This window comes from Pseudonaja textilis, chromosome 1 (assembly GCF_049901715.1).
Source record: "Pseudonaja textilis isolate UNSWEBS1 chromosome 1, rPseTex1.2, whole genome shotgun sequence".
Lineage (NCBI taxonomy): Eukaryota > Metazoa > Chordata > Lepidosauria > Squamata > Elapidae > Pseudonaja > Pseudonaja textilis.
Window position 1 is genome coordinate 21409403 of NC_141990.1, and position 15126 is coordinate 21424528.

General features: G+C 39.5%; 1 protein-coding gene across 1 annotated transcript; it reads right to left on the reverse strand.

The window, feature by feature from the left end:
* Window positions 1-13782, reverse strand: LOC113441504 (caspase-1-like). The gene is made up of 9 exons (XM_026708533.2): window positions 13167-13782; window positions 10125-10397; window positions 9536-9657; window positions 8613-8786; window positions 7542-7776; window positions 6845-7000; window positions 3661-3770; window positions 2313-2411; window positions 1-947 (listed from the first exon to the last, which is right to left on the reverse strand). Exons 1-8 carry the CDS (start codon window positions 13171-13173, stop codon window positions 2319-2321), a joined length of 1170 nt encoding a protein of 389 aa, XP_026564318.1. The 5' UTR covers window positions 13174-13782; the 3' UTR covers window positions 1-947; window positions 2313-2318.
* Between the last annotated feature and the right edge of the window lie 1344 nt (window positions 13783-15126).

The window sequence follows — 15126 nt, forward strand, 5'->3', positions numbered from 1 at the left end:
GACTTGAAACCAGAGATATTTTTATTGGGAATTTTACCTGAAATATATAACAAAGACTTGAAATACCTGATTGTAAATGTATTAACAGCGGCTAGGATTGTATTTGCTAAAAACTGGAAAAATCACAGGAGGAAATAATTAAAATATTGGAATGTGCTGAAATGAGTAGATTGACATTTGAAATTAGAGAACAAGAGGATAAACAATTTTATAAAATTTGGGATCTTTTCTATCAATGGTTAGATAACAAAGTACAGTAATGAAATATGTAGATTTCTAGAAAATAATAATTATATAAAGATGTACTCTTTTTTTTATTATAACTACAAAATGATTTTAGGATAGATTTGGGATGATAATATGAACTGTTATACAATAAATTTAGCAAATTATGGTTATCTTGTAAAACATAAATGAATAAAAGTATAGTCAAATGATTAATAATGATACTAAGGTATTTAGTTTTTGATTGACAATATGAGATTATATGTAATGTAATTGTAATTGAGACTACGAAATGGAAGCACAAAACAATTTGTAAACTAACCGGCATGCTATATGTACACCTATGTAAGACAGCTTGATGTTTTATGTTTTGATTGCTTATGTTTGTTTTTAAAAACCAATAAAATCTTTTTTTAAAAAAAAGAATTTCACTTCTTTATTAATTGTTCTTTACCATTGGGGGGTGTGGGGAGAAGCCATTACAAATGATTTTTGACTCTTATTTTCGTTTTAAGCATCATAGTGTAATGTTTTTGCTGTGGGAAACAAATACTAATCACACTGTATAAGATTGAGACACAAAACACATAAAATTCCAAAAATGGGTTGATGGAAATTTACAATAAGGAATAAGGTGGAGAAAGGACAAAGTGTGGTCAATCCATGTTTCTTCCATATATCTGAAAATTGTCTGCTTATGGACCCAGTAGTTTTTCCTTCACCTGAGAAAAAGAGAAGAAAAAGAATGAGCAGCAGCTATTTATTTATTTAAACAATTTACAGTATAAGGCTTACGTTGCTTGAATAATTGAGTGGCTCACAATACATTAAAACTATACAATAATGCCCCCCGAAGTATAACAAAGGTCCACACCTCCATTCAAACAATAGCAGAGGGATATTTCCAAGTTCATATTTATATATGTTGACAACAGCAAGATTACTTTATATGCCCAAATTTGGACATTTTGATTTCCACAATGGATGAATGGCTGCAAAAGTTGATGGAGTTAGAAGCCATGGCTAATTTGAGTGTTATTGATCAAAGAAAAGAATAAGTACTTCTGTTTCTACTTGAAAACCGCTTCTGGACTTTGTGCTTGAGGTGAAAAAAAAATTAAACTTTGATTTTGGGTTTTCCTGTTTAGATAGATTTGTTATAGAAATAGTTAGTTTATACTATTATGGAAAAGTAAAAAGTTGAGGTTTGATGTTAATACATTATTCTACTGCACCAGAGGGAGTTGGAAGTTAATGCCTTCCCCCCACCTCTTTTCTATACGTCTCTCTTCTCCTTTCCTTCCCTATTGTTCCCTACTTGCTTCTTTTATTATAAGCTAATAAAAAACTGTAAAACAGAACAAAAGTCCACACCTGTTATCATGCAGTTATTCAACTTGGCTACTTAACATTGTGATTAAACACTTAAAAAAATGCCTAGGTCTTATTTAATATAGATAACAAATATTGATGTAAGAAATTATGTATAACATTGCATAGTTCGTTACATCAATATTTGTTATCTATATTAAATATTTAAAGTATATATAGTTGATATGCAGTGTCTGTTAGTATACCACATACAGGTATACAGATAGTCTCAACTTTTGATTGGTCTCTTAGACCCCGAAAAACCTTGTTATGACCCAAATCCAAAATTTCAATATCTGGCCCACCCAGAGGTCATGTTCCTGGGCACTCAGCAACCAGCCCCCATTTACAATTGTTTGCAGCTCCCTGTAACACCATGGTTTATGATGTTTATGCTGGAAACTGGCATTTACTTTCAGTTTCTGGTAAAAATACCCCATAGAGAACAATGGCTTTGTTTAATGACTTCGTGTTTGTGGCGGTCATTGCACTGCAAACAAAGTAATAAAATCGGCTCAGGTCATGTGGGGACTTGCTTTATAACCATCACAACCTATGACTGTAATTGTGAGGCTCAATAACAGTTGTAACTTGAGGACCTGCATGATAGAGGAGATATGAAGTGGGGGGTTGTTGCCAGTGTCTGGGAAATGCAGTGTACACTGCCCCCAAATATCCCAAAATCTGGTATTACAGCTGCAAGAAGAAACACTTACCTAGCTTCAATGTCCCGGGAAGAGGTAGAACTTTTTGGTCAAGGTGTTTCTGTCCCTTGAGGGCATCTGACATGGGTTGTTTGCAAAGTGCTGCTGCACCTGTAATATGGAAGGTACAGAAACAAAGGCTGGCGAGTGCATGTCCAAGAAAGTCAATTTAAAAATTTAAAAATCAGTAATATTTTATCAGCTTATACCTGCTCACTTTACTAACTAGACATTGTAGAACAAGGGTGTCAGACTCAAGGCCCATGGGCTGGATCTGGCCTGCGGGATGCTTAGATCTCGCCCGCGGTGCCGCTCTGGAAACAGCAAAGAACCAGTCCACGGTGCCTCTGCCAGCAAAAACGAAGCTAGGGGAGGTCATGTGTGGCCCTCCCAGGCTCTATTTTCAGCTGTGATGGCCTCCTGCAGCCATCTACCATGAAAGCGGAGCTCAGGGAGGCACATGGCCTGCTTGGGCCCCGTTTTTGGCCACAACGACCTCCTGCAGCCCTCTGCCAGCGAAAACAGAGCTCGGGGAGGCTGCACAAGCTGGCCATAGCTCCCCAGGTCAAATACAACCCTGATGCGGCCCTCAGTGAAATCAAGCTTGATACCCCTGTTGTAGAAGAATCAGATTAGACTGCAGTAACCAAAATCAGAGTCAATTGACAACTTTTAAAACTAATGATTAAGGCATAGCATAATATAGTTATTAGTTGAGTGGTGTTGGTAATCCGTCTGACATGGAATCTTCATCTGCATAACCACCTTCCTTTTGCCCTCATCTCAATCTACTGAAATTCCACATCAGTCAAGTAACTCCATGGACCTGACGTAATGAATTGCAGTTCACAAAAGCTTATCTCTTAAAATAAAGTTGTTAAGTCTTAAAAGGTCTTAAAGGACTCTTAGAATGGAATGCTTAATCGACCTTGAAACATAGAGGAAGCAGCAAGATCTTAAGGTAGGAAATGGGTCTGTGACAAAACACATTTTTGAATAGGAAGAAAGCATTAGAAACAGACTCAGAGTAACTCCATCTTAAGTATATTTAATCATATAGTATGGCTGTATTACTATTATCCTTCTCATCTGTTTCTACTACCTTATTATTGTGATTATTATTACAGGTAGTCCTAGACTTACAAGTTTGTTTAGTGACCATTCAAAGTTACAATGGCACTGAAAAAAGTGACTCATGACCATTTTTCCTTAATTACTAAGGAAAAAGGAATGGGAACAAAAAATAAATACATGATTTAGGGCCATCACACCTCCTAATGCCATTCCAAAGTGAGTCTTTAATAAAAGAACTTCATTCCAAACATGAGAGCCTTGTGTAGAAAGACTTGAGCAGACCTACCTTCCGGAAGACCTCTTCCAAATTGCAATTCCAGGCATGATTCTTGATATTTTCTATTAACTGGTTGATGAAGAGTGATCCAGTTTCAGGGTGTCTCCAGGATACATGATCTAAACAGACAACAATGATTAATCAATAATGATTCTTCACGATGTCAGACTTCATTCTCTACTTAACAAACTTTAAACCTATACAAATAGTCTTTGACCTATGACAGTAATGGAGCCTGCCCATTACTGTTGCAAGTGATGATGGCTGTTGAACGAGATGGTCTGGCTTAGCAACCATCATCCCCTGGTCTCCCTGATGCAGTCATATGAACACGTAGATCATTAAACAGAGAACTTCAGGGGGGTGGGGGGGAGACCCTGAGATCTAATGCAGGCCCCAGCCCACCCGCATTCAGCCTCCCAAGACCTCCCATTCTCCTAAGATACCTTATAACCTATTCCTGTGTGATTACCCAAGGTGGGGATACAAAATAAACACAGTCACAAAAACCCAGTGAAGCCCCTTTTATTCCTTCACGTTGCTTCCAAGCTCCAAATATCCTTGACGGAAGACAAAAAACTCCCACAAGCAGTTACAAGAAGGAGGGAAAAAAACAACACAAACCGGGCAAGATAAGGGCTGGAGGATGTCCACAGATAACAGAACACACACTGGGAATGACGCCAAACTCAGAGATGAACTATAAATCAGAGATATGTCCACACTTTGTTTCCAGCCTTCGCCTGTACACATGTCTGTTCTCTTATTCAGTTGTCACAGCTGCAGCACATGAAGAGGATCAAGGCCCTCTTCTCCCAAGTAGACCACGTCTCTTCCTTATCCTCTCCTCCCTGCATACCCTAGGATGGAGAGGGGATGGGCCTGGGTCCTCCTCTCACTGCTCAACCGGCCTCTATCCTTCCTCAGCCACCTCCACAACCTCCGGAGCCACACTTCCACTCCCTGTCGGCTGTTCCTCCTCTCCCTCAGTCAGTCTCCACCAGGAGCATGACATCCTGCTCCTCTTTATCCCTACATTCCTTGGACCTACTTTCCCCTCTCCACCAGGTATCCATAGGTTTTCTCCCAGGTCCCTTGCAGGGCTTGGTCTCCTTCCAACCTCGCATTTTTCACTTACCTTTTAAAAATCTCTAAAGGTTTTCTCAGTGCTGTGCAGACCACATTAGAGAAGCAGAATGGAGCGCTCCATTCCCAGAAGCACAGGGGTGGGATTCTACCGGTTTTGACTTGTTCTATAGAACACCTTGTTAACTTTCTAAGCAATTCGGAGAACCAGTAGTTAGAAGAAATCTTTTGTTTTTTTTCTACCCTTATTACATTTTTGGCAATATGCCTAGACGTACTATCTCCGGAGCTTCTGAGGCTTGGCTTTCTTAAGGGGGAAGGGTTGTTTTAAGCTTTTTACACTGCTGTTGGGAGGAAATACTCCCCTGGAAATACTTCCAGTCCGCATGCAATGATCAGCACTTTGAAGAAATAAGTGAATAATGAATCAGAGCTGCAGAAAGCTTTTTAATGACAAGGAACCAAGATGAGTGACATTCAGCAAGGCTTTTTGGCTAGCTAAAAAGATTGACATTCAAATGTGAATTTACATACGCTTTCTGAGTTTTGGTCTAAAACTGGTTTTTGGTGATGTTTAATTCTGTCCTTGGTGATGTTTAATCCTATGTTTATTGATGGGATAATTTTCCCTATTCAGCATTCTTTGGGAGGAAAAAGGTTAATCTCTGTTCCTGAAAAGAAACTGGGTTGAGAAATCTGACTAGTTCCTGTGTCTTATTTGTTCTGGTAATTGGTTTAACAAGCAACAGCTACTGTTGTAATTTAATTATTTGTATTGTGTTTGAATTTTTTCCTGCCATGTGATTTCTTTTTCTATCTGGGGAGGGGGGTCTTCCTTCACTGCTTTAGTGGTATCTGGCACTGTTCTTTTGGGGTATATTTCCAAGAGGCAGGATGCAAGCTTGGCACTGATTTTTTTACTGCCTTTCTGGGGGCCATGTCACCTTTCCTTAAATCTGGATGATTTCCTTAGGATATCTTGTGAGGTGAGTGAGACCAGCTGGTATCTTTAAGTGGTGCAAATGGATCTAAGGATTGCTTTTCCTGGGTGTGCTCTTTCTTTGAATTTAAATGACCTCTCTGCTAAAAGGTTTCACTTTATGAGCAAGAGTTGGCTGCTGATAGTTATCATTGCATTTTAACTATTTTAATTCTTCAAGGTGCTCTTTCACCCTGCCTGATTTGTAACTCTGGCTTGCAGGTATTTTTAATTTAATGATTGGTATTTAGGGCAGCTTTTTGCAAGCAAAGAAGCTTTTTGTATTTTTGTACAGATAATCCTTGACTTACAACAGTTCATTTAGTGACCATTCAAAGTTACAATGACACTGAAAAAGTGACTTATGACCATTTTTCACACATACAACCAGTACAGCATCCCCAGTCAGGAGAAGCCAGGCGAGGAAAAGCTCCCCTCGATGTGAGTGACGTTGAGTTGGCCACGCCCACCCAGTCACATGACCACCAAGCCACACCCACCAACTAAGCCACGCCCAGAGAACCAGTTGTTAAAAAAATTGAATCCCACCCCTGCAGAAGTGGCCACCATTTTGGCACGACTTCAAGAATGTGGGTGTGCCAAAAATGGCAGCTATTTCCCAGAGGCAAGCAAGTGACCCAGGGATGAGTGGCCTGCCCTCCTTCCCCAATAATAGATATGAATAGGTGGGGAGCCCAAGGCCTATGGGGACTTAGCAGGGTATGCTGGATACAGAGGTGAGATTCAAAATTCCCAGCAACCAGTTCGCTGTGGTTCAATATATTTTCAAATCCCTGAATCTATCTACCTCACAGGGTTGTTGTGGTGAAAAAGAAGAGGAGGAAGGAGTATTACTATGATCTTTGCTGTGAGTTATTTACAAAATAATAAAGGTGGGATAAAAATCTTATAAACAAATGAATGAATGACTAGGCCTTTTGCAGCAAGCATGCCAGAGAATTTCTGACTTAGAAAAGAGGTCCAGACCAGCTTTCTTAACTGATTAGTTGTCAATCTTTGACAGACAGCTTTGTGAACTAAACGCTGGTATTGCTAAGGCAGAAATTATTTTCATTTCTGTCCTGCTTTGGAACCCTACTTAGCAATTTTCTTTTTACAGTCTCTTACCAGGGGTGGTGGAATATAGGCAGATGAAGTCACTCTCCACATGTACTCTCCGAACAGCATCAGTTTGGAATTGCACGGTGTGTGAATCAGACTGGAGAGAGGCAGCAGCAGAGGCAGCTGAGTCTTCTGTGTTTTCTATCATATACCCATTTTGCTCTTGTGAAACAAAATGTGGCAATAAACGATCATTATCAAAAGCCACTGACAGAACAGAGGTTACTCACACAAGGCTTTATGATCATCATAAAAGTACAACATAGCCTTTAGTTCCTGACAGGTTTCAATTAGACGAACTCCCAAGGTTTAAGATAAGGTTCAAAATTAGTTTTTCCCAACTGTTGTATTACCATTTATGGAAAGTCATTATTTCAGCACACCTGAAGATCACAGGTCTTGTGGAGATAAATAAAACCAGCAGTAAATATCTACAAATCACTTTGCCAAAAGCAGACGTTGGTCTAGAGCGGAAGTGGGGAATTATGGCCCCTTTATGACTTATGGACTTCAACTCCCAGAAATCCTGATACAGCATCGGTGATTCAGGAATTCTGGGAGCTGAAGTCCACAAATCATAAAAGCGCCATAGTTCCCCATCCCGATCTAGAGGTTGCTTGGTCAAATTAAGACTATGTGCAAGAGATTATATATTCCTGCCAAACACTCGCTTGCCCCCCCGCCCCCCCTGATCTCAACTTACCACCACGACAAGCTTGAATAATGACCACCTTGGGCTTTCCCCTCAAAGCTGGGCAATTTATGTTGTTGAAGGTGGAGAAGACAGTTTTGATGGAGAAGATGTCAGACTGTTTGTCTTTTGAATGGACTCCACAAAGGCTGTCCTGATACCCATGAGACATCAGCACCACAAACATTCCATCTGAGGTCTTGTGCTCTTCCCGAGCTGCAAATTTCTTCAAGCAAGTGGTTATACCCTGAAAGCAATGAAAAGAGAAGGTGGGTCAGGAGCGGAAATGGAATTTCTAACTAACTCTCAATTCATTATTAGAATTGAGAAGAATGGAGGTAGCCTTCTTGTAGTTGCACTATATTTAAATTATTCAAGCTTAGTAAAAATTCAATGCAGAAACAATTACCAGCTTTTTCTCTCTAGATTTGAATAGGAGGGATGTGCAGCAAATCTCCATATCTGAGATTGGTGAACACTGTCACGAATCTCCAATATGGCGATGGGGTGTGTGTATGTGTGTGTCCTATGTTCACAGCTGAATGGAAGGCTGACCTCCTCATGCTCTACAGAAGGAAAAACAAACATCCTGGCCAGTATAATAGTATATTCTCACTGGAAAGCTAGCCTCTTCAACTGGTTTTTTTTTTTGAGAAACAATTCTGGGAGATGAAAAAGAAGCAATAAGCTGGCAGTTGAAATTTAAAAAAGGAAGTCCAGGAGAGAAGTTCAATTACCAATTCAGGCACATTTTTCCTTATACTAAAAGGGTATAAACAACTTGGTAACATACAGTTCTTTGGAGTTGAAGTCCCATCAACTCCAATCAGCATGGCCATGAGCCAAGGCTTGCTGGGTTTATAATTTAAAAAATCCACATGGTATTAGATTGTCTACATCTGTGCTAAATATTATTGTGTAGGTAGTTTAACAAGATTGCCATGCTTTATTCAATTTTGAAGCTGCTTCAGTCCAATTAACTATGGGCAGCTAGAATTAATACACACATTGAAGGGCAAAATCAAAACTTCAACACCCATTCCTTGAATGTTAGTTTGTAAACTTAACTTTTTTTTTTTTTACCTCTGAGCTTAAATTGGTCTCTGTTTCCACTTTGTATCCCAGATCTTGTAGGAGAAGCGTCAACTGTTCCAAGTCTACCTCAGCTCCCAATCTATCATTCGAGTACTCAAATTTGATATTGCAGATTATCAAGGCCAGGCGAGTACGAGTCTTAGGATCATTGATAGGGTAGATCTGAATGGGGAAACAAAAGTGATTCATATCCTGAACTATAGTTATGCCAAGCATCCATCTAGTTTAGAGCTCTTTTAATTCTTATCAATCTTAGCCAGTGGTGGGGGATCTTGGAAATTAGTTTGGTAATATTTGAATGATCTTGATAGCACTACAAAATCTACAAACAAGGTTGACAGATACAATGGTTTTGCTAGCAGAATTTAGTGTTCAGAGATTATTTGAATCTGAAGATTTTTTCTACTTAACTAGAAAAAGGAAATTGCTAAATCAGACCCAAAATAGAATGACTTCCTATTTGCCATAGTGAGTGGCTAGGCACTTGAGGAAATCCCCAAGCCTGACTTGAAGGCAAGATTTCCTCTTCCTTCCCCTTCATGTAACTAGCAGCAAATATTCAGAGGGCAGGGCAATTCTGGGAAGCCAGAGTCCACTACTTTTGCCTACTTTTAAAGCCAATGAAGGTATTGTGGTCCCATTATATTTAAAGTCCCTTCATTTCATGTTGCCTATTTTATTTGTGTTAGATATGGAACAACAAAGGATTCCCAGCTCTTTTTTTTTGCTTTAGAAATAAAACAAGGTAATATTTCTAAAAGCTGGGGGAGGGGGGAGAACAAGAATTTAAGATATATTCAAAATTTCTGCTACAAAAGATGAATTTTCAGTTCACATCTGCTGCATGCAATAAAGTGCAGTATTTAAGCTCATTAGATCTTGGATAGATCTAATTAGGTTAGCCAACTCACCTCGGTGCCTTCAGTAGTCTGTATTTGCTGAAAATCATTCTGAGGACAAAGCCTGATCCCATTTTTAGATTTCAGAAACTGGACTTTTTCCTTTGAGATGTTACCTTCTATTGGCTGGCCAACTGGAGATGGAAGGAAAGGTGAACACTAGATTCAGGTTTTTTACCACAGTGAATTATTAAATATCACATGAGCCAGAGTCTGACCTTTTAAATTGCTAAATTACAATCCCTAGCAACCTGTCAGAAGGGCATTGAGAATTGTAGTACATCACAGGGACACTTGTTTTTTTTTGTCAGCTCCAACAGGAAAAAAATCAGTTAGCAATTAGCAAGTCTGGCCCTGAGAAATCTTATTAAATCTACTGCTGTAGCAGATTTAAAAAAACATGCAGAAAATTAAGCAGCATGAACAGGGAAATATCATCTTATGGTAAAGTTTCCTTTCAAAATGACTTATTACACCAATATGGCCAAATCTAACCAGCCCAAACAGTTTGGGGCACAACAGAAAGCCTTTGCATGATTCTGGGAGGGAGGCCAGTAATTCTGGCTGAAAGCTAGAGATTATGTTATAAGATAATAAATACCAGCAGGAACATTTTGGAGATCCAGTTGTTCAGCTAAGTAAGGATCTCGGGCCCGGAGGAAGTCAATAAAGAAGCAGCTAGCTTCAGGCCCCTTTCTCCTCACGTTATCGATCAACGTTCTTGCTTGCTCCTGCCTCTTATTTTTCACATTTACTTCTTCCAGCTCTTCATCACTCAAGACTCCCCGATGGAGCAGATCATCCAAGAGTTGGCTGATGACAGCTGGGTTACTACGTTCTATAAACTCAGGGCGCACTTCTTTCAACTTTTTGTCTGTAAGGAAAGCAATTACATTTTTAAAAATATATCACACTTGAAGAATTACAATTTTACTGAGATACAGATAGACCTTGACTTATAGTCTTTTCATGTTAGTTCAAAGTTACAACAGCCTTGGAACAAGTGGCTTATGACCTGCATTTGCATTCACGATTGTTCAAAAACCTCTTCACTCATGTGGCTGCAGTTTGGGCAATTGGCAACCTGCTTGCATTTACAATTGATTTGCAGCATTCTCCAGTCAAGTGATAGTAATTTGCTGTCTTTTGTTTTTTGCTAATTTCTGGCAAAAAAAAAAAGCCCATTGGGGAAGCTGGATTCATTTAATGACATGAATTGCTTAATAACCACCATAAAAATCAGGCCTGATTCAACTTGTAAATGCAATATCTTACAATAGAAATTATGGTCCCAATTGTGTTTGGAAACTGAGGACTATCTGTAATCTGTAATGTTGACTCTTAGATTCAAGTCTCACAAAGACTACACTGGGTATGTACTCTCACTGCAAGTGTTGATATATGTACAAGAATGCCAGAAAGTGGTTTATTAGTTTAGTGTGCCATGGAAACCACAACACATGATTAACTGCATTAGGATTCAGTGTGATGTGTAAACCAGATTTGTGTGTGTGTATGCTTTTTCTTTTCTCCAAGCAGAGATTTTGGGATTACAATTCCTATAACCCCCAAACAATATAAATCTGGAAGACAACTTTGATAAATAGGAGCAGGCAGTTAAAATATAAGTTTGTATGTACTGTTCCTACAATACATTTAACAAATCAATTAAATACGAGTAGCTGATTTATGCCACGTGCTAAGCTTGTCCAATGTCAATCTGAGTTTGCTTTTTTAGCTTAGGGCCTGTAAACTCTGTACATTTAAGTTAGTTTATCATTCTCTATTTTATATAAGCACAGCAAATGGGTTAATTCAGGAAACCAGTAAACATGTTGTATGAAAAGGGCACCACTTTCTCTTTTCCTAATGCATAGCCAATACTTTGACAGGTATTACTGGACAACATGTAGAAATAAATGACCCTAGGAAAACCGAAATGTATTTAGGGGAGAGAAAGGAAATATATATACCAGCTTCTTATCACTTAAACATATGCAGCGAAAATGTAGAATAAGCCCCATCTTAATTCAAGTCACCCTCTGCATTTGGCTGCTAGGTCCTGAAAATATAAGACTTGACTAATGTTGAAGTGGAAAGTCATAATTCAAGTGAGGGAGAATAGTGAGGAAAATGAACATCAGTTGTGGAGGGTAACCTCTTTCCTGAAAAGCAGCAGGCAGGATCTGTAAATGAAGTTACTTTATACTGAATCAATTCATTGGTCCAGTATGGTCTCTATATTGTCTCCACTAGAAATCCCCAATCTTTGGGTTGGAAGGAACATTTGAAAATTTTAGAGCATGTTTCTCAACTTTGGCAGCTTTAAAATTCTCAACCTTGGCAGCTACAAGTCCCAGAATCTCCCAGTCAGCAAGCTAGGGAAACTCTGCTGTAGACACTGTAGGAAGTTAGCACCCATCTCTCTCCTAGAAAAATGAAATATCCTCGGAAATCTTAAAAAGAAAGAATATTTCTCCTAAAAAGAGTAGAAACTCAGAAGCAGAAACTCAGTCCCCCCACCTTTGCTAATGGGCCATTACTCTGGCCTAGATCAGTCTATCTTACATAACAAAGGTCTCCAGGTAGAGCTATAGGAATTGCCCAAAGCCCTTTCATCACATCATCATCCAGCAAGGCTCAACCAAGCCTGGGACTCAAGACAGCCCACAGTTGCCCCTGCATGGCCCCATGGGAGTCTGACAACCAATCAGAATACAAGCTCAAATTCAAATCTCAACAGGGGGTATAAAACCCAGGCACTTTCAGCATCTCAGCCCTTCCTTCTTTGGAACTCCAAGCTATGTGGTCCTGTCTGTCATTAAATCATCTTTCCAAGCAGTCATCATGTTTCCAGTGTCTTTCTTCCTCACTTAGAACTGAACCCAGAAGGGTATTTCTTCCAACAACACAACAAAATCATGGAGGAAAGTTTGCCCAATTGCAAATAGTTTGCACTAATGGGAAATCACTACCACCATTTATTCGAAGGTGTACTGGAGAGTCCCTAACATGGAGGCTCATTTCCAGCCCAAACACTGAGTTGCAGTCACATTCACGTTCTGATTTTCTAAGAACCTGTACTGGGCCCAAAGCCTAGTGTCCGCCCATCCACCCCATCATTCATTCAAAAGAAGCAGAATAAAAAAACAACAGGTGGAGCCAGCAGCCTTGTGAATGTCAAAACATTAAGTTAGCGGGCAAATTGGTGCTTGCAGGCCTTGCATTAATTTTAGATCTGTTCATTCTCGTATCTCATAAGACATAAGTACTGTATCAGGAATCTCAAAACAATAAAACAAAACTCGCAATGAGTTCCAGTTGCTGCCCTTCGATACTTTCTATCTAAACGATGCTGCCAGCGCCTTGATAGAATCCTGATCTTTTTTTGTTATACACAGGAAGGCAGCCAAAGCAACCCAGTTTAGGAATAAAAGTTCTTTTTTTTTTTTGCACATTGCAAGGCCCAGAATGGGTGGAAAAAGGAAGGCCCCTCCTCGCATAGTACATGTAAAAAATGCAGCGCCAAGAGAGCGAAAAGGAGACGGTAAAACCCCCACTCTCGCTCTTTCAGGATTTAGTTTTAAGGGGAAAAAAAGGTGTGTGGGGGCGGGGAGCGGTAGAGAAATATCTATGATCTTACCTGCCATGATCCCTCAGCTAATATTGGGCAGCGGGGAAGAAAAATGTTCGACCCAGCAGCAGTTCCAGTTTGGGGCAATTGTGAAAGTGAAAGATATCACACCCGTTGTTTCCTTTTCCCGCCCATGAATTGAACTCCGTGAGAGTATCCCGGAAACAGAGAACCATTTCGCGAGAAGCCACTGAATACAACGGGCTCCTATATTTCATAAAGTTTTGGGTCTCGGCTGCTTTCCTTGTTATTTTCACCAAATAAGCTGGAAAGGACGTTGCAAGATTGTATTAAAAGTGGCGCCAAATAGAGGCAGCGGGCGCAATCGCCTCTTTCAAGATATATTCAGCCACGTCGACAGGCAAAATATGTTTCGTCCTTCAGAATTAGGGCTTGCTTTGAATGTTTATGTGCCATCAAAACGTATTCCAACTCTTAACAATCACATCGATAAGATTTTCTCCAAATTGAACATTTATTAAAAATGGTTCAGTCCCCTGTTTTTTGTGTTTGAAATGTTCAGCTCAGCTCAGTGGATTCCTTATTTGGTAGCATTTTATCCTACCAAGCTGCAGGAAAGGAAACTTAGAAAGCTGAGGCATTCCCAGGCACTGCTGAAAAATCTGGCTTGTTCCCCAATGTTTTTTCCTATTTCTAGTCAGCTGACATAAGAATGCATAGCTCTCAGTCAGAACTGGATGTTTGTGGTTTTCTTCCCTTGTCTCCCCCCACCCCCCCAATCTCCTTTTATGCTATTCTTTCTTTAGGTTGCAAACCAATGAGGTAGATATAAAAATCTTCAAACAAAAGAACAGAACTGAAGAAGCTTCTTGGATGAGAGGTGAAACGTCTTCAAGGAAAAACAAAAAGTCCAGCTGCTTTTTGAAAAAGCACCTTTGGGACAACCATGAGCTGGATCATTGAGAATCCACAGCCATTAAAATGAAAGAATACTCTCTCAAAGTGGTGAACAAATCTTTTTTTAAAATACAATAAACAAAATTACATATCACAGAGAAAACAGGGAGGATATTAACAGTTGATTATTTAATTGGTTGCTGAACAAATCTATACTCTGTTACAAAATGGTAAAAGGTTTGTTGCAGCGGGGCCAGATGGCCTTTGGGAACATTTTATTCCACAACTGCTACATCAAGATGAAAAATATCCTTTTCTGTACCCTTCTCCTTCTCTGTTGAGTAACATAGAGTTCTGACCCCAAACTCTTTAGGCCTTTTAACATAGTTAAAAATACAATTACTTTTCAAATATTTAAGTCAAATTCAGAACAAGGTAGCAAACAGGAAAAATCCTTTTTTCTAGTATTTTGATATGTTCTGTGGGACTGAACTCATCAAATACTTCTTAAAGAGAGTGATGCTGCCTAAATAAGATGTTTATTTGTTCACACTCTTCCCTCAAATGGACTAGATGGGACTTCTGCTTTCTTCTTGCTGAGGTCTAAAGGGATCACTGCAAAGAATTGTGAGGGTCAGTTCACTGGACAGAGATTTCACACTATACCAGTTTGGTATAGTGTTGAAAGTGCTAAACTAAAAAACCAGGAGACTGGGTCCTAAGCCTCCCTTACACATGAAAAGCAACTGGGTGACTTTGGGTTAGTCACACTCTTGTCAGTCCAAGCCACCTCACAGGGTTCTTGGGGAAAATAGGTGGCAAGAACACTGTATAGGTAGTCCTCAATTTATGACCATAATTGAACCCCAATTTCCGTTTTAAGTCATGTAAAGCGGGTCATCACATGGCTGCACCCAATTTGATGATCTTTTTTGAGGTAGCCATTAAGTGAATGTGGCAGTCGTGAAGCAAACCCATTGTTCACTATACAGTTTTTTTATTGGAAACTTGATGTAACACAGGCTTGTGGGGAAAACATCATAAATTGCAGTCATGTGACCATGGAAAGCTACCAATAGTTGTAAATGTGTACCAGCTGCTAAGTGCCCAA